Genomic DNA, 23,516 nt, shown 5'->3' with positions numbered 1-23,516 from the left:
CGGCCTCCAGTGCTGCACCTGTGAACCTGCGAGCCTCTCTTTTCCCTGGTGCTCCATTATTTTGCTCCCACTTGCAGCCAATTCCCCTTCAGGCAGTCAGCAGCAGCTTCCTTCTCAATAGGGAAGGCTGCCTTTAGGAGTTGGAGGCTCGCTGGAACGTATGCTACCACACACGCTGCTAGGCCTCCACCTGAGTGTTCAGCCAGCCAGCAGTGTGGGTCGTGCTCGGCTGAATGCTGCAATCATGGAAATGAGGAGGCAGCACACAGTTTGTATGCTACCTGTCTCCGTGAGACCGGGCGGGGGCAGATCGCGAATCACAATCCCTGCACCAGAAAACAGGAGCAGACAAATGCTTAACCATAGAGGACTTTCTGTAATTGTATAATGCCTTGATGAGACCATGTGTGGACTACAGTTTTGGCCTTTGTACATAAGGAAGGATATAGTTGCATTAGTGGGTGTATAACAAAGATTCACCAGACTAATTCCTGAGATGAGGGGATTCTCATATGAGGAGACATTGAACCTCACAAAATTCTAAAAGGGTTTGACAGGGTAGATGCTGAGAGGACGTTTCACCTGGCTGTGGAATCTAGAACTAGCGACACAGTCTCAGAATACATGATTGGTCATTTAGGACTGAGATGAGGAGAAATTTCTTCACTCAAAGAATTGTAAATCTTTGGAATTGTCCACCCCAGAGAACTGTGCATGCTCAATCATTGAGTATAGTCAAGTCAAAGAACAATGGACTTTGGATACGAAGGGAATCCAGGGATATGGGGATTGTGCAGGAAGGTGTAGCTGAGATATAAGATCAGCCATGACTTTATTGAATGGTGTAGCAGGATCAAAGGGCTGAATGGCCTCCTCCTGCTCCTAGTTCTTATCTTCTTATGAAATCCTGTCATGTGGACTTACCCAACACCAAGCGAGCATTTCACTGAGTCTGTTTCTGCAGTTCAGAGAGAGGATAACGAGGGGCACAAATTAATAATCAACAACATTCACAAACTGGCACAGCTTCCCAAAAGATCCAGCCGTAACTCGACAGGATCAGGACACAGGATCCGGCCTACCAGAGGCAGGAATCCAGGCCAGAGAAACAGCCTGAACTCCGAAGGTGGGTAGTGGTGGCTGAAGGGGACACAAGAATGATTGTGGAGTGGATGGAAGTGGGTAAACATCTGGATGGCGGCTGGTGCCCATTTTTTGGGCCGTGTGGAGCCTGAGACAACCTCTTTGTATCCACCATTGCCCACTGACTCCACGTGAATGAGGGACCTCCCGCTGACCACTCCCTTACTCCAGGGCAGGGTCAATGCTGGAGAGCACAATTGGGCACAATCCCAGCATCACTGTCCACACTGCGGGTCGTGGAATTTCAGAGAATATTTCTCCACAATAAATGGTGAGATTGTGGAATTCTCTGTCACAAACTGATGATGAAGCAGAGCCCATCAATTCTTTATAAAGGGAATTATACAGGTCCTTAAAAATAGATTATTGGAGGGCACAGGGATTGAGTCAGGGAGTGGAATTTGTTTGGGTGGGTTGCGCGGAGTTCATGCATCCTCCCCATGAGGCAGTTCTGTCACCCTCCCTTGTTTTTCGGGAGTTTAATCACCCTCCCTTATCCCTGGTGCTTGTGGGAGTTCAGTCACCCTCCCGTGGCCGCTTCTGGGAGTTCAATCACCCTCCCTTGTTCTGCTACCCGTGAGAGATTGGTTCTCCCTCTCCACGTGTAAGTGGTTACCAGGCGAGACTCAAGACTCCAGTTGCTTTGTTTGAACACCGGTTTATTCAAGCATGCAGGGGAGCCACGCAAATCAATTCGAAACGTGCAAGCTCCCCGAAACACAATGGTCATACATGTTTATGGGATTACTTATCTGACATTGTTTACATACACCAATCAGATTATACACAGTGATTTAAATGAGCCAATCACGACTCGTACAACACTGCCACACACATCTGCTGAACACCAGTTTGTTATCAGAAAGCCACACCTTCCCCCCTGCTTGTCCGATGCTGTCTGTCTCAGCAATTTCATGTATCCAAGGTCTTTTAAAGCTTGTTCTTTGTTTCATCTATCTTTTTAGCTTTTTTTTTTCTTTTCAAGGTGAGATATTAAATGTCATGGGGAGTGAGTAGGAGATTTTGATTAGATTGACAGGAATTTGAAAGGCAATGGGGAGTGAGCAGAGAGCAATGATTGGACTCGGTATATTTCTTTTTATTTATTTAGAGATACAGCACTGAAATAGGCCCTTTGGCCCACTGAGTCTGTGCCGACCAACAACCACCCATTTATACTAATCCTACATTAACCCCATATTCTCAACCACATCCCCACCATTCTCCTACCACCTACCAACACTAGGGGCAATTTACAATGGCCAATTTACCTATCAACCTGCAAGTCTTTGGCTGTGGGAGGAAACCGGAGCACCCGGCGGAAACCCACGCAGACACAAATAGAACTTGCAAACTCCGCACAGGCAATACCCAGAACTGAACCCGGGTCGCTGGAGTTGTGAGGCTGCGGTGCTAACCACTGCGCCACTGTGCCACAAATTGAAGATTTATGAAGTTTGAAAATTGCCCAATTTAGGACATTCCTCCAGGTGCTGCCCCTTTCTGTTCCCTGTAATTTACACAGCAGGTAATCCACTAACTCCTCACCTCTCAGCACTAACCTGTCCTCACACATCATGTTTGATTGACCCTCCCTGTCACATCACTGACGAGCAATTCACTCAGCACCAAAACCATCACCAGCATCATGTCTCCAGTGAAGATCCTTTCCTCAAACCTGAAACACAACAAAAAAATTCTACAAGTTAAAGGTGGGGATTTTCTTTGTCTGATCTGATGAGGTTTTGACTGTAAATATATAAATATCAGAGACTGTGAAGACGTTTGGAACCATTGAGATCAGTTTCAATTGGCTGAAAAATAAAAGATGTCAGTATTCCTGCTGACCAATCAGTGACTGGCATGGAGTGGAAACCACAGGAATGTTCTGTGAGCTACACATGAGATTGTACAACGTGGCACTGTAACTGCTCAGTGAGAAATGGAAACTGCAGTCATGGTTCCTGACCCAGTCATCAACTTGTAAGAGAATGTAGGAATCATTGGCAGCTTTCAAAAAGGTGTGGGGTCAATGTCTGCTCAGAAGGGGATTGTGGGATGGGGGGATAATTGAATTGTTCAATGTTTTCCAGGGGCAGAACAGAATGTTCCCTAAACAAACAGGTGGTGTGGGAGGGAGTCCATGATGGAATGATGAGAGCTGGACCTTGAATGGAGTGGAAATGATGGGCCGAATGGCCTTTTCTGCCTGCACATTCTCTCCTGTTCCAATGAATGGGTTTACATTTTCACTGCACCCAGTACACAGATCAGATCCTTCCACACATCCTCCAATCACTTCTCATTCCATAGACACAACAAGTGGTTTATTAAACCCATTTGTACCCTCAGATTCAAAGTCCTCCCCTGGTAACTCCCACAACTCTTCAGCCTTGATTTTACAATCTCCTGCTGGGGGCAAGGAGCCAGTGTGGGTCGTGAAATCGGGAACATAAACCCTCCTGTTTCAAACGCTGTTTGTCTCATTTCAGGGTGAAAACATTTGCTGACTTAACAACTACATTGGTGCTCAGTACATTGGCTCATCTCCCACAGACTAAAATGAATCAGTCATGTAAAATACAATTGCCAGTGTAACCTTCACATACTCTGGTCAGTCATAGGAACATAGTTCATTAGGAACTAGAGTACGTCATTCAGCCCCTCAAATCTGCTCCAGCATTTAATTAGATCACAGCTGATCTGCACCTCAATCTGAACCCCTCAGTCTCCACTACTCTGAGAAATAGATATCACATGTTAATGTAACCCGGCCTCATAATTTAACCCTCTAAGCCCCAGTGTCATTCCAGTGAAATTGACTTCACCCACTCAAGACCACGATATCCCTCCTGAGTTGTGGTGGCCAAAAGTGAACTCAGAATTCCAAAAGGGGTCTGACCAAGACTCTGTATAACTGAAGCAAGAGAGGACTTTTGGAGTTTGATAAAGAGGCTTGCAGGGTTACAACACTGTTGGTTCAGGGAACGCTCTGTTTTGTCCCTGAAAAGACATCAAGCAGTTCCATTATTCCCCCTCTCTCAATCCCAATTCTGAACAGACACCTGAACAACTCCTTTTTGAAAGCTGCCAATGATTCTGAATTGACCCTGTTCTTTTCCAAATGGGTTCAATCTCACTGCAGTCAGTGCATGAAGGAGACCTTCCACCCCAGTGAGAAACACGGGGAATTGATAGGGTTCAGATCTATTACAAAAGGGAATAGAGGAATGGCATAAATATTCTCCTGTTTTTGTATTCTTTTATATTCGGTGTCCTCGCCTCCCTATAATGGTCACCACATCGTAAATGGGATCTTGGGTTCTGATGAACTGTCATCAACCTGAAACATTTCTCAGGATTTTCTGTTGGTGAAGGGGGTGTCGACGTCCGGAAAAAGCAACGTGAAGAGCCCAGCATCGCCTCTTCTGTAGTGGGAGGGCGCTGAATCGAGTGACAATTCGGCACTTAGGTGCTCAGCGGCGGGCCTTCCACAGGATCAAGGACCCCGGTGCTGGAAGTCCTGCTCTTGGCGAGCCGCCAGCCAATCTCACTGGAGTGGAAGGTCTCCTTCATGCACTGACTGCAGTGAGGTTGAACCCGTTTGGAAAAGAACAGGGTCAATTCAGAATCATTGACAGCTTTCAAAATGGAGTTGTTCAGGTGTCTGTTGAGAAGTGAGATTGAGAGATGGGGAATAATGGAACGATTTGATGGATTTTCAGAAACTTTCACTAAACCAACAGTGTTGTAACCCTGCAAGCCTCTTCATCAAACTCCAAAAGTCCTCTCTTGCTTCAGTTGGCAGATCTTCCACTGAGTGGTGCCACTGCGGAGGCGATGGCTGCTGCTGGAGGAGCACTTACCTGAGGCCCAGGAGCGTCGCTGGACCCAGGCCACTGGTAGGTTGGTGGGGAAGGGTTTTCCATTGTGGGAGTCATGGGGGAGGTGGGTGTAGATGGGTTGGTAGCAAGGGCAGGGGGATGGCTCTCAGGGTGTCTGCACCCCTTCCTGATGTTGTCCCTAGTTCAGGCTCTAAGTGCCTTTGAAAGAGGAATACCTCCGACCTACCCCCTCCCCCCCACCCACCCCACTAAGAACCAGAAACAACCCATAGGGTTTTTCATGCTGTATTTCTCATGCGGCAAGAGGAAAACCCACCACACAGCTACTTGCAGCAGCGGTGGGATGTGGCAGTAAATAGGGCATTAATTGACTGGTTAATGGCCTCAATTGGCAGTGAGGTCTTCCCTCCCCAGACTTAATTTTAGCAGAAGCGGGAAGATGACGGGAACTCCCCCACCACCATTCCACCCGATTTTATGCGCTCTCCACCTTCAACCCCACCACGGGCTGAGCATAAAACTCCCCCCATTAACTCTGTTTTTCTCTCCACAGATGCGGGCTGACCTGCTGAGTATTTCCATTATTTTCTACTTTTGTTTCATAAATGTTCTCATTGAGAATATCGATCAAATCATAATATCACAAATGTATTCTCTTACAAGTAGATTACTGGGTCAGGAACCACAACTGCAGTTTCCATTTCTCACTGAGCAGTTACAGTGCCACGTTGTACAATCTCATGTGTAGCTCACAGAACATTCCTGTGGTTTCCACTCCATCCTGTTCTGAGCTGCCAGTCACTGATTGGTCAAGAGTAATACTGATATCATTTATTTTCCAGCCAATTGGATCTGATTTCATGGTTCCCAAGGTCTCCACAATCTGTGAATTTATATATTTACAGTAACACTTGAAACCTCATCACATCAGACAACTGGGAGAGAGAGAGGTAGGAATGGGAGCAGGAAATCTTCACTTTTAATTTGAAACTTTGACACTAATGTTGAATCTTTTTGTTGTGTTTCAGGTTTGAGGAAAGGATCTTCACTGCAGACATGATGCTGGTGATGGTTTTGGTGCTGAGTGAATTGCTCGTCAGTGATGTGACAGGTAGGGTCAATTAAACATGATGTGTGAGGACAGGTTAGTGCTGAGAGGTGAGGAGTTAGAGGATTACCTGCTGTGTAAATTAAAGGGAACAAAAAGAGGCAGCACCTGGAGGAATGTCCTAAATTGGGCAATTATCAATCTTCACAAATCCTCAATATTATACCGCGTACAATCCCACTCTCTGCTCATTCCCCACAGCCTTTAAAATTCCTGTCAATCTAAGCAAAATCTCCTACTCACTCCCCATGACATTTAATATCTCACCCAAACTAATTCCACTCCCCTACTCAATCCCTGTGCCCTCCAATAATCTATTTTTAAGGAACTGTATAATTCCCTCTTTAAAGAATTGATGGGCTCTGCTTCAACATCAGTTTGTGACAGAGAATTCCACAATCTCACCATTTGTTGTGGAGAAATATTCTCTGAAATTCCATGACCCGCAGTGTGGACAGTGACGCTGAGATTGTGCCCAATTGTGTCCTCCAGCATTGACCCTGCCCTGGAGTAAGGGTGTGGTCAGCGGGAGGCCCCTCATTAGTATGGAGTCAGTGGGCAATGGTGAATACAAAGAGGTTGTCTCAGGCTCCACTCTGCCCACAAAATGGGCACCTACTGCATCCAGATTTTTTCCCACTTCCTTCCCCTTCACAATCATTCTTGTGTCCCCTTCAGCCGCCAGTACTCAAACTTCCAGGCTGTTTCTCCAGCCTGGATTCCCTGCCCCCAATGAACCGGATCCTGTGTCCTGATCCTGTCGAGTTACAGCTGGAATGTGTCGGGAAGTTGTGCCAGTTTGTGAATGTTGTTTATTATTAATTTGTGTCCCTCATTATTGTTCCGCCCGAGGTGGAAGGAGTGTACTGTCTTTCACTAGTTCCACTTCTTCACAGCATTTATTTAAATGTTTACACAGTTACCGATACGGCCAGTTATATACTCTATTTTATTTCAGAATAAAATCCACCAACCAGGTTTCTTTAATAAACAAAATTATGAACTTATTTTAAAACAAGACTTATCCAGTAAAGATGCAAAGCATTAACACACAGATTGAAATATAAAAGTTCCCTTTTAATATTAGACACACACAGACACGTGCACACGCACACACTTGGACATACACACACACCTGTTCATGAAAAAATGAACAGGTTTGCTCTGCAGAGATATTTTCACAAAAAAAGACAAAAACATATTTACCAACATCTTGTTAATTCTTGAAGGAAAAGGAGAAGATATGGACAAAATCAATTGTCCCTTTTGTCATGCAGACCCTCACCTGCCAAGAATGAGGCATATTAATGTTGTTGTATGAATATTGATTTTAAACTGTTACTGGAGTGAAGAAACAACTTGATATAAAAAAATCACCAGACACTTGGTTGGAAAAACATTTGCATACTAACAGACAGTGCTTGGAGAGACAAAGGACTATTCCCTGGTCCACTTAACCCAAAATGGGCTGTGATCGCCAGACATTGAAGGTGAGGATGCTCACATGCCAGGATGACTGCTAAGATCTCAGGATCCACAAACAGAAGTGGTCAAACCAGCTAACCTGCTGTGCAACCTGAGGTTTTTGAATTGTGCCACAGAGAATGGCAGAAGGCTGTTTGAACTGGAATCTGGAGCAAGGAAGCCTCTCTCTCTCTCTCTCTCTCTCTCTCTCGCTTTTTCCCAAGCCACCGGACCCATGGAAGACACATAAATCTCAAGAGAGAAAAGACTCCGACCTCGAAACAAGTTGAAGCGTGCACTGGGCCCCAATGAATTGCAAGTCTGGCCAGCAACCAAAGACTTCACAGCAAACTCACTGGACAGTAAAATAGAAACCCATCTATTGCCTCAAACATTTTCCCTTTATTTTTTTCTACTTTTCTGTCTCTGCTTGCATGTGTGTTTATCACATTTGCATGCTAGGGAGCTAAAACACGGCGTTTTTGTAAAAAGTGAACCTGTTATGGTTAAACCAGGCAAAGGCAGAAAGGGAACCCTAGACCTTCTCATCCTGAAGTAACACTTTATTCTGGCATCCCAAATACGAATAGAGTACTGTCCCTGGGATCTTTTTTGCAGCAGTTCTTTTCAAGCGGCATCAAGAATTTATCTGGCAGTCTTTCCAGGAGAAATGTGACATCTGGCGTTTCAGCTATCACACATTGGATTGTGCAGGGTTTCTCAGAGAGGTGGAAAAATGATAAGTTGGGTGTTTCTCTCTTAGCAGGCTGACCTCAACTGACTCAAAACTGTATTCAAAATGAAACCAAATACTGACCACCATAAATTTTGACATGTCACTTCTCCGTAAACAACTCCAATGGGAATACATGTGGCATTCAGTAAATGTTGTTTTTAAACAGAAAGCTCAAGTCCTTTCAATGACCTTTTTTTAAAGAAAAACAATGTCCAGCATCTCTGGAATTGCATCAGCCCCAAATCAATCCATGTTCACAAACTTCAACCACGAGTCCTCAAAAAAATTAAAAATTAGAAGCACTTTCATACCATTATCCTCCCATTGAACTGCAGAAATTGATTCAGTGAATTTGTCACTTGGTGTTGAGTCCACATGACAGGATTTTAAAAAGAACATAAAAAATAGGAGAAGGAGGAGGCCATTCAGCCCATTGATCCTGCTTCACCATTCAGTAAAGTCATGGCTGATCTGATACATCAGCTACACCTTTCCACACTATCCCCATATCCCTGGATTCCCTTAGTATCCAAAAGACATTGTTCTCTGGCCTGCGTATACTCAATGACTGAGCGTGCACAGTTCTCTGGGGTTAACAATTCCAAAGTATTACATCCCTTTCAGTAAAGACATTTCTCCTCATCTCAGTCCTAAATGGTGAACCCTTTATTCTGAGACTGTGCCTCCTAGTTATAGACTATGTAGCCAGGAGAAACATCCTCCCACCATCTACCCTGTCAAACCCTTTTAGAATTTTATACAGTTCAGCGAGATCACCTCTCATTCTTCTAAACTCTAGACAGTATAGGTCTCGTCTATACAATCTCTCCTCATAGGACAATCTCCTCATCTCAGGAATCAGTCTGATGAATCTTCATTGTACACCCCCTAATGCAACTATATCTTTCCTTATCTACGAAGGCCAAAACTGGACACAGTAGTCCACATATGGTCTCATCAAGGCCTTATACAATTACAGAAAGTCCTCTATGGTTAAAAATTCATCTGCTCCTGTTTTCTGGTGCAGGGATTGTGATTCACGATCTGCCCCCACCTGGTCTTACTGAGACAGGCAGCATACAAACTGTGTGCTACCTCCTCATTTCCATGATTGCAGTATTCAGCCGAGCACGACCCACACTGCTGTCTGGCTGAACACACAGCAGGAGGCCTGGCAGCGTGTGTGGCAGCATACGTTCCAGTGAGCCTCCAGCTCCTAAAGGCAGCCTTCCCCATTTAGAAGGAAGCTGCTGCTGACTGCCTGAAGGGGAATTGGCTGCAAGTGGAAGCAAAATAATGGAGCACCAGGGAAAAGAGAGGCTCGCAGGTTCACAGGTGCAGCACTGGAGGCCGAAGTGATGGAGGTTGACAGGAGGAAAGAGACCGTGTTTCCACGGGGTTGGAGGGACGTGGTCAGAGGGATGGGTGGAGGAGGCCATCACAGAACGTCCTCCGAATGAAATGGGAACAGGTGGTCAGGGTGTTCCACCCATGGAGACTGGCCCAGAGGACCTGGCAACATTACGGCAAGAAGTTCATTGACCTCACTTGGGTGGTCGAGATGAGTCAGTGCATCCTCAAGGATATCTCATACCCACTGCAACACAAACGGGTCAGGTGCTCAATGCACCATACCTCCATCACTCACCCATCAGCTCACCCTCACACTCAGGACTCAAGTCTAACATTCAGATACTTCACCTCACCCTCATACTTTCTAATGATGCCAACCTGACACCCACCTCTCACTGCCTCCACATACCTCCAGCTGTTCAGCTGTGGCAGGAGCATCAACCAAATACAGTGCAACAAAATCACTGACATTCTTCCCTCTCTCCTACAAGACAAGGTGGCAAATAATCAAATGGAACAAAGCTGAACTGGTGATGGACAGACACGTCTGCATCATTTAATCCCTATGGAGAGACAGTGCTCCACATCACAGGAACAACTGCAACAGAATCCATTGCATCTGGTGTTGCTGAGAACGTTCTGGTTCCTGCCTTATGCCTCTTTTCAACTCCCACCTCACCCTCATCCTGCCAATGGTGTGACCATGGACCTCTTGCTTTCCATGCCACCCCTATACCCTCACCCCAATCCTTCTCCTCCTCTGATTTCATTTCTCACACACCCAAGAACTGCCACGTGCTCAATCACAGCAGCCTCAGGAGGAAAGACAAGACCAGCATCACACCACTAACGCAGAAGCTCCGACACGTGAGCTGCTGCTTGCTGCCACAGCTCAGATACTGGCACTGAGCGTATCCTTGAGGGTAATATAGAGTCAGGATCTGCACGTGGTGAGTCACTGAGCACGAGGGGGCTGCAGCCAGACCAGGGTGAAAGGATATTTGGGGTGCCAGCTCACCAGAAGGCAAGGTCACACATTAGTTCTGCTACAGGGGACTCAGATGAAGATTTCAATGATGCAGCATACAGGAGAATGCTTATAACAATGTACCCGAGATGCTGGAGGCCTTGGGCCTGCCAGAGACCCTACAGTCAATGTCAAGGAGTATGGAGGGGTTTGGCCAACAGCATCACACTGAGCTTGGAGACCATCCTTTCCAATGTGGAAGTGGTGGCCAACTCAATGACTGCAATTGCAGACCCAGCTGTGATGCAGCATCTGGTGGCTACTGTCTCAGCTTTCACTGCAGCATTGGTACAAGATACCCAATGTCTCAGAGCTGCAGTGGAAGCTCAGACAGAGGTCATCAGATCCATGCTTGCTGCCATGTAAGCTCAGACTCCTGCCATCATGGTTGCAGATCTCAGTGCTGAACTGGGTATGCAGGTTCTCGTGGCAGTCTAGAAACCTCTCCTCCAATAGATGATCAGAATTGGAAAGACATCACCCCAGGGGAGTGACAGTGACACAGTGGAACACGAATCTACTGTCCTCACTCAGGATGACAGCATTTGTTCTCCCACCACTGGCACTCTGCCACTGCTCTTACTTGTGCCTCTCAGCCAGCCAGGTCAAACTGCTGCCACCCATGCTGAGTTGGTGCAGTCCGAAGCTGGGCCTTCTAGGGCCAGAGATACACCAGGGTGTCATGTAAGACCATCTGCAGTCTGTCTCAGTAAAAGTCAGCAGCCTTCCACCAGGCATGCTGCAGCCACTGGGATAGCACTGTGTAGGAACAATAAGCCAGGCAAACACACCCACAAGACAGGCACTAAGGGAATGCACAAGGATGAATAGTTCATTTATGATTGTATAATTAGATGTGTTGTTGGATAAAGATGTTATGGAATGATTATCGTTGGTGCCTTTTGTTGCAGGCTCTTGGCCAAGAGAACACTGTGACCGGGTATCCCAGATAAATGGGAACGTGGGGAATAGTGGAGCCATGAGAGTGAAAAATGATCTCCTAAGGGAATTGGAGTCTGAGTAGGTGCTCCAGGACAGCCTATCCAGAGCGAAGCATTCCCAGATGACTCGTCCCTGCCTCTTATCTTTTCACCTCTTCCTCTTCCTCTTCCTCCTTCTTCCTCCTTCTTCCTCCTTCACTCCTTCCTCCTCCTGAAGGGGCCTCTGGAGGCTTAGTTGCAATGGCTGCGCCCTCATTGTTGGGATGTTGTGGAGGACACAGTAAACCACCACGGAATATTGTTACCTGCTCTGGAGAGAACAGTGGGACTCCCGCTGACTGATGCAGGCATGGAAACCACTGCTTAAACATGCTAATGGCCTGCCCCACATTGTTTCTGGTGGCAGTGTGGATCACATTGTACACCCGTTGTTCTCGGCCTGGTTGGGTGGCAGAGGGGGTCATTACCATGTGTATAGTGGGTGGGCTTTGTCTCTGAGCCGCCAACCTCTGTTTCTTTTTGGTGGCTCGAAGATGGCGGTAACAAGAGACTATCTCAGGATGAAGACATCGTGGCTGCTGCCAGGATAGTGAGCATTCACCGACATAATGGCTTGTTCATAGTCACACACCAACTGCACAGTAATGGAGTGGTAGCCCTTGTGGTTTCTGTACATCTTCTCATTGACATTGAGGGCCCACAGAGCCATGTGCCATGTGCTCTGCACCATGGAAAATCCTATTGTCCTGGCAATCCACGTGCCTGCACATCCTGCTTCTCTGTGCTGAGGGAGAAAATGATTAAATTGCCTCTCCTCACATTCAGGGCCTCAATCACTTCCCCGATGCAGTGATGGGCGATGTACTGGGAGATGTTCATCATGTCACCTGCTCCTGCCTGGAATGATCTGATTGTGTGGAAGTTGAGGGTGACGGTGAACTTGATGGACATTGTCAGCATCATCCTAGCCCTGGGGTGAGGCTGCAGGTCCTGTTGAAGATGATGGCACAGTTTTGTGACCACCTCCTTATTGAACCTGAGGCCCCTCAGGCTTTGCTCCTGGCTGAGGTGGAGGTGGGGGAAGTGCTTCCTGAAAACCCATGTTGGTTTGGACCTTCTGTGGAGTGGCTCCTGCTCCTCCCTCTGCACAGAGCTTCCCCTCTCTGCAGCCTCTGCTCCATTTGCTCTTATTGGAGATCCAGAGGCACTGCAAGTGCAGCCCACATACCTGCTGCAGACTTGGTGTGGACTGGTGACCAAATACTCTGCCCTCCCTGGATGGATGTATCAACTCACTAAAACACAATCCACAGTCCTTGCTCCAGCAGATATCAGTCAAAATCACCTCCCCTAAATGTTGATTGACTGTCCCTTTAAATAGCACAAGTTGGGGGGCCCTGGTACAGCTGAGCTCATGTTCAGCTGAGAATGATTAGCACAGGTCTTTGTTGAGTATCTACCAAGTAAAGCTCACAAGAGGTCATAACTGGGAGCAGCCATGTCGGAAACTTTTATTTACACCTCCCACCAGAGAGGGCAGCAGAGAGGCAGTAAACAAAAGATATTACAATATACCACAGTCTTCACTGGAGCTATATGGTCCAAGTTTCAAAACAGTGCATCAAATCAGCTGGAGCAGCTGATTGGTGTCACAGTCTGTGCATTGCTGTTGTTTCTGCCACATGCACAGCATGCCCAGGCTACCACCCTTCCCAGCATGGGCACCGTGTGTGCTGTGCCGGAAGTGGCTGGAAGAGCTGTGCACATTATTTGTTCAGCTCAGGGTTTCCATAGCACCAGCACCAGCAGCACTACAGAGCCCAATTTCACGTTCCTTTACTCCTTTACTGCAATCCCTTTGTAAAAAAGGCCAATATACCATCTGCTTTCCTGATTCCTTGCTGTACTTACTGTGATTTGTGTCCAAGGACACTTAGGTCGATCTAAATAACAACATTTCCAAGTCTCTCACCATTTGGACAATATTCGACTTTTTTAATTTTCCTACCAAAGTGAATAACTGCACATTTATCCACATTATATTCCATCTGTCACATTCTTGACCAATCACTGAACCAGTCTAAATCCATTTGTGGCCACTTTAATATAATGTTTCCCACATTACATCAGTGATAACACTTCAAAAAGTACTTAATTGGCTGTAAAGCACTTTGGGATTTCCAGTGATCATGAAAGGAGCTATATAAATGCAGTGTTTCAGTTGTTCTTTCATTCTTTTGTTTTTTTTGCTTCCTCTTCACAGTTTACTTTCCCACCTAACATTGTCTTGTCAGCAAACGTGGATACATTACACTCAGTTCCCTCATTTAAGTCATTGATATAGATTATAAATAGCTGAGGCCCAGGCACGGATCCTTACAGGACCTCACTAGTGAGTCACAGCCTGCCAACCTGAATGTGATGGATACAGATGATAAGGTTCTGGAGATTTGTCGCCATTTCGACCCATTTTAAGACCTCACTTACTTAGGTTCCGATCCAAGATATTGACAAATCACAAAAAATGAGCTCAGCTTAAAGAGTTACGTTTAATTAAACTGATTAAAAACCACAGAGGTTACACCAAATGTCGCACAAAAAGTTTCACAAAGAATTAAACATCCGATCCATCGGAGTCAAATGACTTGGTTGTTGAACCTATGTTCTGGGTAACTGGCCAAGTCACCCAATTCCAACTACCATGTTGATTATCTTTTTGCAATATCTCTTATCGCCTTTTTCAGGGGTGGACCGAGGTTATTAGGTTGACAGGATCTTATTGTCCTATAAAAGTTATTCTTAGTACAAAATGTCCAATGGTGCGTCAAGTTCTTTTCTTAAACCATGGAGTAAAAGCCCACGTTTAACTTACTTTCCACCTTCCATTCCCTGCTCCAGCCTTTGCACGTACAGCATGGTCAGGACTACATTCCTTATCTCTTTCTGTTTTCCATGACCAGTCCATAACTGCCTCGAATACCACCTTCAACCTTCAAGCCTACTTTCAAAGACTTCATTATTCATATTTGCCTGTTATCAATTATTTATGCTCAAAGTTGTTCAATGTGGCCATCCAATATCAGGCTATTGAAACGTAAAGGTCTGAATTTTCATCACAGAAGCGGGAAACAGAGCTGGGTTTGTTTTTTGGTCGTAAAATCACCTCCAGTGGGAAAACGATTCAAGTTAAGATTTTCATGGAGGTGAACCCTTATTTGATATGGAGATGGATTTCCTGTCCAGTTAGAACCAGTGGAGGCAGGAACACAGGTATGTGGGTGAAGTGTGGGACAGATTTAGACTCCCCTCAGCAGCCATCACTGAGGCTGTTGGCTGTCCCAAGGGAGAAATCTGCTGATTTGTACCAAAGCCTTTCACAGCACCAGAGTGAAGTGAGATGTCACAGGAGAGCTGGATGCCTGACATCTGGGGTAGGGCTGCCCCTCGCTTCATCGATGCCAACCTGGATCTAATGAGACCATGAGGGACAGGAAAGAGGTCCTCATCCTAGAGGGTGGCAAAAGGAGACTACCTCATTGTGCATCAGAGGCACCTCTCTGTTCAGCATCATCTCACTCCACCTCCAATTCCTCCTCTTCTCACACCTCCTGCTCCTCCTTCTCCTCAGAGAATCAGTCTCATTCCAGGGCCTCACTGTCCTCAAGATCCACACCTCTCTGGATGGCCATGTTCTGCAAAGTGCAGCAGAGCATCACAATGACAGAGATTCATGCAGGAGGGTATTGGAGGGTGCCACCCGACCAGTTGAAGAAACAGAATCGAATCTTCAGAAGCCTGATAGTCTGTTTAATGGTTGTTCTACTGAGCAAGTGGCATTGGTTGGATCACCTCTGTGTCTTTGTCTGCAGGCTTTCATAAAGGGTTAGTAACCATGTCTTCAAAGGATATCCCTACTCCCTAGGATCCATCCACGCACTTGGTGTTTGGAGTGAAGATCTGAAGCAGGGTTGATTGGCAGAGGATGAAGGAGTCATGGCAGCTGCCAGGAAAGTGAGTGCACACATGAAGGAAGCTCTTGTTGTGGTCGCAGACTGGTTGGATGTTGACAGAGTGGAAGCCCTTCCTGTTGATGAATCTAACTGGCCGGTCACTGGGTGCCGTGTTGACCATATGGGTGCAATCGATGATGCCCTGTTGCTGAGTAACTGCAGTTCTTTGGCCTCCTTGTCTCGAGAGACAATAGGTAAGCACCTGGAGGTGGTCAGTGGTTTGTGAAGCAGCGCCTGGAGTGGCTGTAAAGGCCAATTCTAGAGTGACAGACTCTTCCACAGGCGCTGCAGATAAAATTGGTTGTTGAGGCTGTTGCACAGTTGGCTCTTTGCGTGTGCTTCTGTCTTTTTTCCTGCCAACAACTAAGTCTCTTCGACTCGCCAATCTTTAGCCCCGCCTTTATGGTTGCCCGCCAGCTCTGGCGATCACTGGCAACTGAATCCCACGACTTGTGATCAATGTCACAGGACTTCATGTCGCGCTTGCAGACATCTTTAAAACGGAGACATGGGCGGCCGGTGGGTCTGATACCAATGACGAGCTCGCCCGACAATGTGTCCTTGGGGATCCTGCCACCTTCCATGCGGCTCACATGGCCAAGCTATCTCAAGCGCCGCTGCCTCAGTAGGGTGTATATGCTGGGGATGTTGGCCGCCTCAAGGACTTCTGCATTGGAGATAGGGTACTGCCACCTGTCCATGACTCCAGTGATGGTGGCGAAACCCAATGTCCTGTGTGGCTGTGAGGCCATTTCTGTTGTGAAATGAATCTCCTGTCCAGTTCTGGCAAAGAAGGCATCATTCACCTGCGAGATGCAGTGGTGTGCAGCTGTTTGTGAGATGCCATTAAGGTCTGGAGCTGATCCTAAGAGAAAGGCAGAACTGAAGACATTCTAGGCCACAGTGACAGCTACTGATAGAGTATGACACCATTGCTGCGAGGTGGAAGGTCTTCAGTGACGGGTTCACAGATGTCTGTGACCATCTGCCTGCAGAGACGCAGTCTCTTGTGGCATTAGTTCTTGGTAATCTCCAGGTAGCGCAATCTTCGGTGGAAGATCCTGTTCGAGGGTATGGCATCCATTGTCTTCCTGCCCCTCTTTCCTCTCCCATGCCCTCCTGCTGATCAGGGTTCCACTCTTCCTGCAGAGGGTGTTTCCCCACATCGCCACTAGGCCTTAAAGCTGCCAGTTGTGACCCCGTTGCCAACTGTAGCCTTCCTTTCAGACAGATGGCCTCCCAATTGTCCTCAGCAATCCTGTCCCCTGCTCTTCTGCCCCCACAATTTTTTTTTCATTAATCAAATGTGGAGATTTCTGGCCAGGCCAGCATTTATTGCCCATCCCTAATTACCCTTGAGAAGGTGGTGGCGAGCTGTCTTCTTGAACTGACGCAGTCCCTGGGGTAGGTCCATCCACAGTGCTGTTAGGAAGGGAATTCCAGGATTTTGACCCAGCAACAGTGAAGGAACGGTGATATAGTTACAAGTCAAGATGGTGTGTGACTTGGAGGGGAACTTGCAGGTGCTGGTATTCCCATGCATCTGCCTCCCTTGTCCGTCTAGTTGGAAGAGGTCATAGGTTTGGAAGGTGCTGTCAAAGGAGCCTTGGTGCAGTGCTGCAGTGCATCTTGTAGATGGTACACACTGGTGCCACTGTGTGTCGTGGTGGAGGGAGTGAATGTTTGTGGATGGTGTGCCAATCAAGCGGGCTGCTTTGTCCTTGATGGTGTTGAGATTCTTGAGTGTTGTTGGAGCTGCATCCATCCAGGCAAGTGGAGAGTATTCCATCACACTCCAGACTTGTGCCTTGTAGATGGTGGATATGCTTTGGGGAGTCAGGAGGTGAGTTACTAGCCTCAGGATTCCTAGCCTCTGACCTGCTCTTGTAGCCACGGTATTTATATGGCTACTCCAGTTCAGTTTCTGGTCAATAGTAACCCGTAGGATATTGATAGTGGGGGATTCAGCAATGGTAATGCCATTGAATATCAAAGGGAGAATGTTAGATTCTCTCCTGCTGGAGATGGTCATTGCCTGGCACTTGTGTGGCACGAATGTTACTTGCCACTTATCAGGCCAAGCCTGGATATTGTCCTGGTCTTGCTGCATTTCTACACGGACTACTTCAGTATCTGAAGAGTCGCGAAGGGTGCTGAACATTGTGCAATCATCAGCGAACATCCCCACTGCTGACCTTATGATTGAAAGAAGGTCATTGATGAATCAGCAGAAGATGGTTGGGCCTAGGACACTAGCCTGAGGAACTCCGGCAGTGATGTCCTGGAGCTCAGATGATTGACCTCCAACAACCACAACCATCTTCCTTTGCGCTAGATATGACTCCAACTAGCGGAGAGCTTTTCCCCTGATTCCGTTGACCAGTTTTGTTCGGGCTCCTTGATGCCATGCTCGGTTAAATGTTGCCTTGATGTCACGGGCAGTCACTCTCACTTCACCTCTTGAATTTAGCTCTTTTGTCCATGTCTGAACCAAGGCTGTAATGAGGTCAGGAGCTGAGTGGCCCTGATGGAACCCAAACTGAGCTTCATTGAGCAGGTTATTGCTAAGCAAGTGCCGCTTGAATGCCCTGTCAATGACACCTTCCAACACTTTACTGATGATTGAGAGTAGGCTAATGGGGCGGTAATTGGCTGGTTTGGACTTGTCCTGCCTTTTGTGTACAGGACATACCTGGGCAATTTTTCACAATGCAGGGCAGATGCCAGTGTTGTAGCTGTACTGGAACAGCTTGGCTTGGGGTGTGGCAAGTTCTGAAGCACAGGTCTTCAGTACTTTTGCTGGAATATTGTGAGGGTCCATAGCCTTTGCAGTATCCAGTGCCTTTAGTTGTTTCTTGATATCACGCAGAGTGAATCGAATTGGCTGAAGTCTGGCATCGTGATGCTGGGGACTTCAGGAAGAGGCTGAGATGGATCATCAACTTGGCACTTCTGGCTGAAGATTGATGCAAATGCTTCAGCCTTATCTTTTGCACTGATGTGCTGGCCTCCCCATCATTGAGGATGGTGATATTTGTGGAGCCACCTCCGCCAGTTACTTGTTTAATTGTCCACCACCATTCACGGCTGGATGTGGCAGGACTGCAGAGCTTAGATCTGGTCCGTTGGTTATGGGTTCGCTCAGCTCTGTCTATTTCATGCTGCTTACGCAGTTTGGCACACAAGTAGTCCTGGGTTGTAGCTTCACCAGGTTGACACCTCATTTTGAAGTATGCCTAGTGCTGCTCCTGGCATGCTCTCCTTCACTCTTCATTGAACCAGGGTTGGTCTCCTGGCTTGATGGTAGTGGTAGAGTGGGGGATATGCCAGGCCATGAGGTTACATATTGTGGTTGAATACAATTCTGCTGCTGCTGATGGCCAACAGTGTCTCATGGATGACCAGTTTTGCATTGCTAGATCTGTTCAAAATCTATCCCATTTAGCACGGCGGGAGTGCCACACAACATAATGGAGGGTATCCTCAATGTGAAGGCGGGACTTTGTCTCCACAAGGACTGTGCGGTGGTCTGCAGCAGGCAGATTGGTGAGGACGAGGTCAAGTATGTTTTTCCCTCTTGTTGGTTCCCTCACCACCTGCTGCATACTCAGTCTCACAGCTATGTCCTTGAGCACTCGATCAGCTCGGTCAGTAATGTGCTGCCGAGCCACTCTTGGTGATGGACAATGAAGTCCCCCACCCAGAGTGCACACTTGCCACCTTCAGTGCTTCCTCCAAGTGGTGATCAAACATGGAGGAGTACTGATTCATCAGCTGAGGGAAGGCAGGAGGTGGAAATCAGCAGGAGGTTTCCTTGCCCATATTTGACCTGATGTCATGAGACTTCATGGGGTCTCGGATCAATGTTGAGGACTCACAGGGCAACTCTCTTCCGACTGTATACCACTGTGACGTCACCTCTGCTGGGTCTGTCCTGCTGGTGGGACAGGGCATACCCGGGGATGGTGATGGCAGTGTCTGGGACATTTTCTGTAAGGTATCATTCCGTGAGTGTGACTATGTCAGGCTGTTGCTTGACTAGTCTGTGGGACAGCTCTCCCAACTTTGGCACAAGCCCCCAGATGTTAGTAAGGAGGACTTTGCAGAGACAATGCTGGCAGGGTGGGTGATGGCCCTGTTCAATGCCTGAGCGCTGAGTGCCTACTCTCCCCACCACCAGCACAATGCCAAGGACACCTTTTCACCAAATGGCGAGTCTCCCTTAGCCCTTTTGACCCTCTTATAGGGTCGGGCTGATTCCCTGGGTGGCCTTGATTGGCTCCTTCCTCTGTACCCACTTTGCTTCAGCTGACCTGCAACAGACACCTCCTGAAACCCATGACCCACCTTCAAGATTCCACCTTCCCCCTCCAATAAGCTCTTCCACCCTCCGCCTGCCCTGGTTAACATTGTCGATTCTAGGGGCTGCATCCTCAGACTGACAGGCTGGCTGGCACCAGTAATTTCAGGGAGCCTGCCTCCTTTCCTGACCTCACGGTTTGGGGGGAAAATTCAGCCCAAGTGTTTCACTAGGGTCTACACATTAACTAACTTTTACATTCGAGCAAGCATCTTACAGCTTGCAGTGCTCAGCAATTTTTACTTTGTGTTGGAAAATGTCTTTTTGTCTCATGAAGTTTGCTGATCAAAAATTTGGTTGTTACAAAAATATTCTGTATTCTTACATCATTAATTTCTCCAGCACCATTTCTTTACTTATTCTGATTTCTTTAATTGCCTCATTTTAACAAGATTCTTTGTTCCCCACTACTTCCAGAATGTTTCTTGTGTCTTCTACAATGAAGCCACATACAAAGTATTGGTTTAATGTCTGTGCCATTTCCTTATTCCCCATTTTTGTTTCACCTGACTCTGTCTCTAATGGGCCCACGTTTACTGTCACTTAACTCTTTCTATTTACATACCTATAGAAATGTTCACAATCTGTTTTTATGTTCTCTTGCTCGTTGACTCTCATATTCTCTTTTCTTTTTCCTTATCAATTTCTTGGTTCTCCTTTGCTGAATTCAACAATCGTCCCAATTGTCAAGCTTGCTGCTCTTTTTGGCAATTTTATAAACCCAATCCTTTGATTTTATACTATCTTTAACTCCTCTTGTCATTTAAATTTGTCCCAGACACTGCCATCACCATCCACTTTTTTGCGAGGTTTTTGTACCTCAAAGGAATGTATATTTTTTGCAAATTATGTATTAATTCTTCAAATGCTAGCCACTGCTTGTCTAGAATCATATCTTTTAATGTAGTTTCCCAGATTAAAACCATAGTTTCGTACTTAATCACTTTCAAAAGCAACATAAAATGCTAACATATTATGGTCACTCTTCCTTAGATGCCCCTTTACTGCAAGTTTATTAATTAATTCATTCTCATTACACAGTATTAAATCCAAAGTAGCCTGTTCCAAGTTGGCTCCTCAACATACTGATCTAGAAAACTGTCTTGCATACATTCCATGAATTTGATTTGCCCAGTGTTGTGGTTTCATTTCCTTGTGCTGACTAAGATTTTGGACATCAAAACATTAATCACGCATCAGAGATCAGTTAACACTTAAATCGTGGGTCCCTTTATTGAGGGTAATAGCATGGCATTGCATTGCAAGAAAATATCTGTACATGTCTGGTCTGTTTGATGATCAGCAGCAGACTGAGAGTGAGACTCAGTCACATGGTATGTTACAGCATTTCCTCTCCAGCAAGGTGTACTGAAAATGTAACCTCATCCGCGTAAAAATGTATTACAACACTCAGTCTATATGAAGATTAAAGTTCCCTATGATTGTTGTGTTACCCTTCTTACATGCACCTATAATTCCATGATTTATACTTTATTGGATTTATAATCTTTTAAATTAATTTTCCTATTTTTCCTTTATGAATTGTTACAAATTTCAGCCAGAAATAGCAGATCTTCATTTTCCATCAGCTCAGTGGACAGACTGGGCAAAAACACTAACTGCACCTCTAGTATGTTAATCCACAGATTATGTTTGTTAATGGGAGTCCCGTCACATCCAATGCTCCATAGTCACTGCACTGCCCTACAGCTAATATAAGGGGGCCTATAAACAACTCCCACCAATGTTTTCTGCCCCTTGATGCTTCTTAGTTCCACCCAAACTGATACTACTTCTTGAGCTAAGATCCTTTCTCTCCACTGTCTTTGTCCCTCCCTTTATTATCAGGGCGATCCCTCCTCCTTTACCATTTTGCCTTTCTCTTTGGAAAGTGAACTATCCTGGAATATTTAGTTCTCAACCTTGACCACTTTGTAACCATATCTCCATAATGGCTATTAGATCAAGGCTATTAATTACTATCTATGTTATTAATTCATCTGTTTTGTTGTGAATGTTTCTCGCATTCAGATACTGTGCCTTTAGCTTTGATTTTTTCTAATTTTCCCTGATGTTACCTTGGTCACTAATGCGCTGTTACCTTTGTTATTCTCTCTGTCCCTTCCTGATCCATTCTGCTTATTTTTACCCAAAACTCTGCTCTGCTCTCGGGCCTTGACAATTCCCTTGCTGATTTGGAAATTACATTTCCTGAATTCTCCCCCCCACTCACCCGCACCCCCCCCCACCCCCACATCAGTTTAAAGCCCTGTCTACCCCCAAGTTGTGAGATTTTCCAGGACACTGGCCACAGCTCAATTTAAGTGGAGCCCATCCCAACAGAACAGCTCCCTCTTTCCCCAGTACTCAGTCATCTCATTATCAAAAAGGAGGAGGTGTTGGGTGTCTTGCAAAGCATTAAGATAGATAAGTCCCCAGGGCCTGATGGGATCTACCCTAGAATACGGAGGGAGGCAAGGGAAGAAATTGCTGGGGCCTTGACAGAAATCTTTGCATCCTCATTGGCTACAGGTGAGGTCCCAGAGGACTGGAGAATAGCCAATGTTGTGCCTTTGTTTAAGGGTGGCAAGGATAATCCAGGAAATTATAGGCCGGTGAACCCTACGTCAGCGGTAGGGAAACTCTTAGAGAGGATTATTCGGGACTGGATTTACTCCCATTTGGAAACAAACGAACTTATTAGCGAGAGACAGCATGGTTTTGTGAAGGGGAGGTCGTGTCTTACTAATTTGATTGAGTTTTATGAGGAGGTGACGAAGATGATTAGTGAAGGAAGGGCAGTGGATGTTATCTATATGGACTTTAGTAAAGCCTTTGACAAGGTCCCGCATGGCAGACTGGTACAAAAGGTGAAGTAACACGGGATCAGAGGTGAGCTGGCAAGATGGATACAGAACTGGCTTGGTCATAGAAGACAGAGGGTATCAGTGGATGGGTGTTTTTCTGAATGGAGGGATGTGACTAGTGGTGTTCCGCAGGGATCAGTGCTGGGACCTTTGCTGTTTGTAGTATATATAAATGATTTGGAGGAAAATGTAGCTGGTCTGATTAGTAAGTTTGCGGACGACACAAAGGTTGGTGGAGTTGCGGATAATGATGAGGATTGTCAGAGGATACAGCAGGATGTAGATCGGTTGGAGAATTGGGCGGAGAAATGGCAGATGGAGTTTAATCCGGACAAATGTGAGGTAATGCATTTTGGAAGGTCTAATGCAGGTGGGAGTTATACAGTAAATGGCAGAACCCTTAGGAGTATTGACAGGCAGAGAGATCTGGGCGTACAGGTCCACAGGTCACTGAAAGTGGAAACGCAGGTGGATAAGGTAGTCAAGAAGGCATAAGGCATGCTTGCCTTCATCGGTCGGGGCAAAGAGTATAAAAATTGGCAAGTCATGTTGCAGCTGTACAGAACCTTAGTTAGGCCACACTTAGAATATTGCGTGCAATTCTGGTCACCACACGACCAGAAGGACGTGGAGGCTTTGGAGAGGGTACAGAAGAGGTTTAC

At 46.4% G+C, this 23,516-nt stretch overlaps 1 protein-coding gene across 1 annotated transcript in view; it reads left to right on the top strand.

Moving 5' to 3' along the window:
• Positions 1-5,876: 5,876 nt before the first annotated feature.
• LOC137385014 (lectin-like) overlaps positions 5,877-23,516 on the top strand; it is a 51,680-nt gene continuing 34,040 nt past the window's right edge. The window contains exons 1-2 of the mRNA XM_068059750.1: positions 5,877-5,938; positions 6,017-6,099. Of these exons, the coding sequence (XP_067915851.1) occupies positions 6,045-6,099 (55 nt within the window). The 5' untranslated portion in view covers positions 5,877-5,938; positions 6,017-6,044. The remainder of the gene's footprint in view (positions 5,939-6,016; positions 6,100-23,516) is intronic.

Source organism: Heterodontus francisci, chromosome 27 (assembly GCF_036365525.1).
Source record: "Heterodontus francisci isolate sHetFra1 chromosome 27, sHetFra1.hap1, whole genome shotgun sequence".
Lineage (NCBI taxonomy): Eukaryota > Metazoa > Chordata > Chondrichthyes > Heterodontiformes > Heterodontidae > Heterodontus > Heterodontus francisci.
Note: the sequence above shows the minus strand (reverse complement) of the source record. Positions and strands in the feature narration are given on the sequence as shown.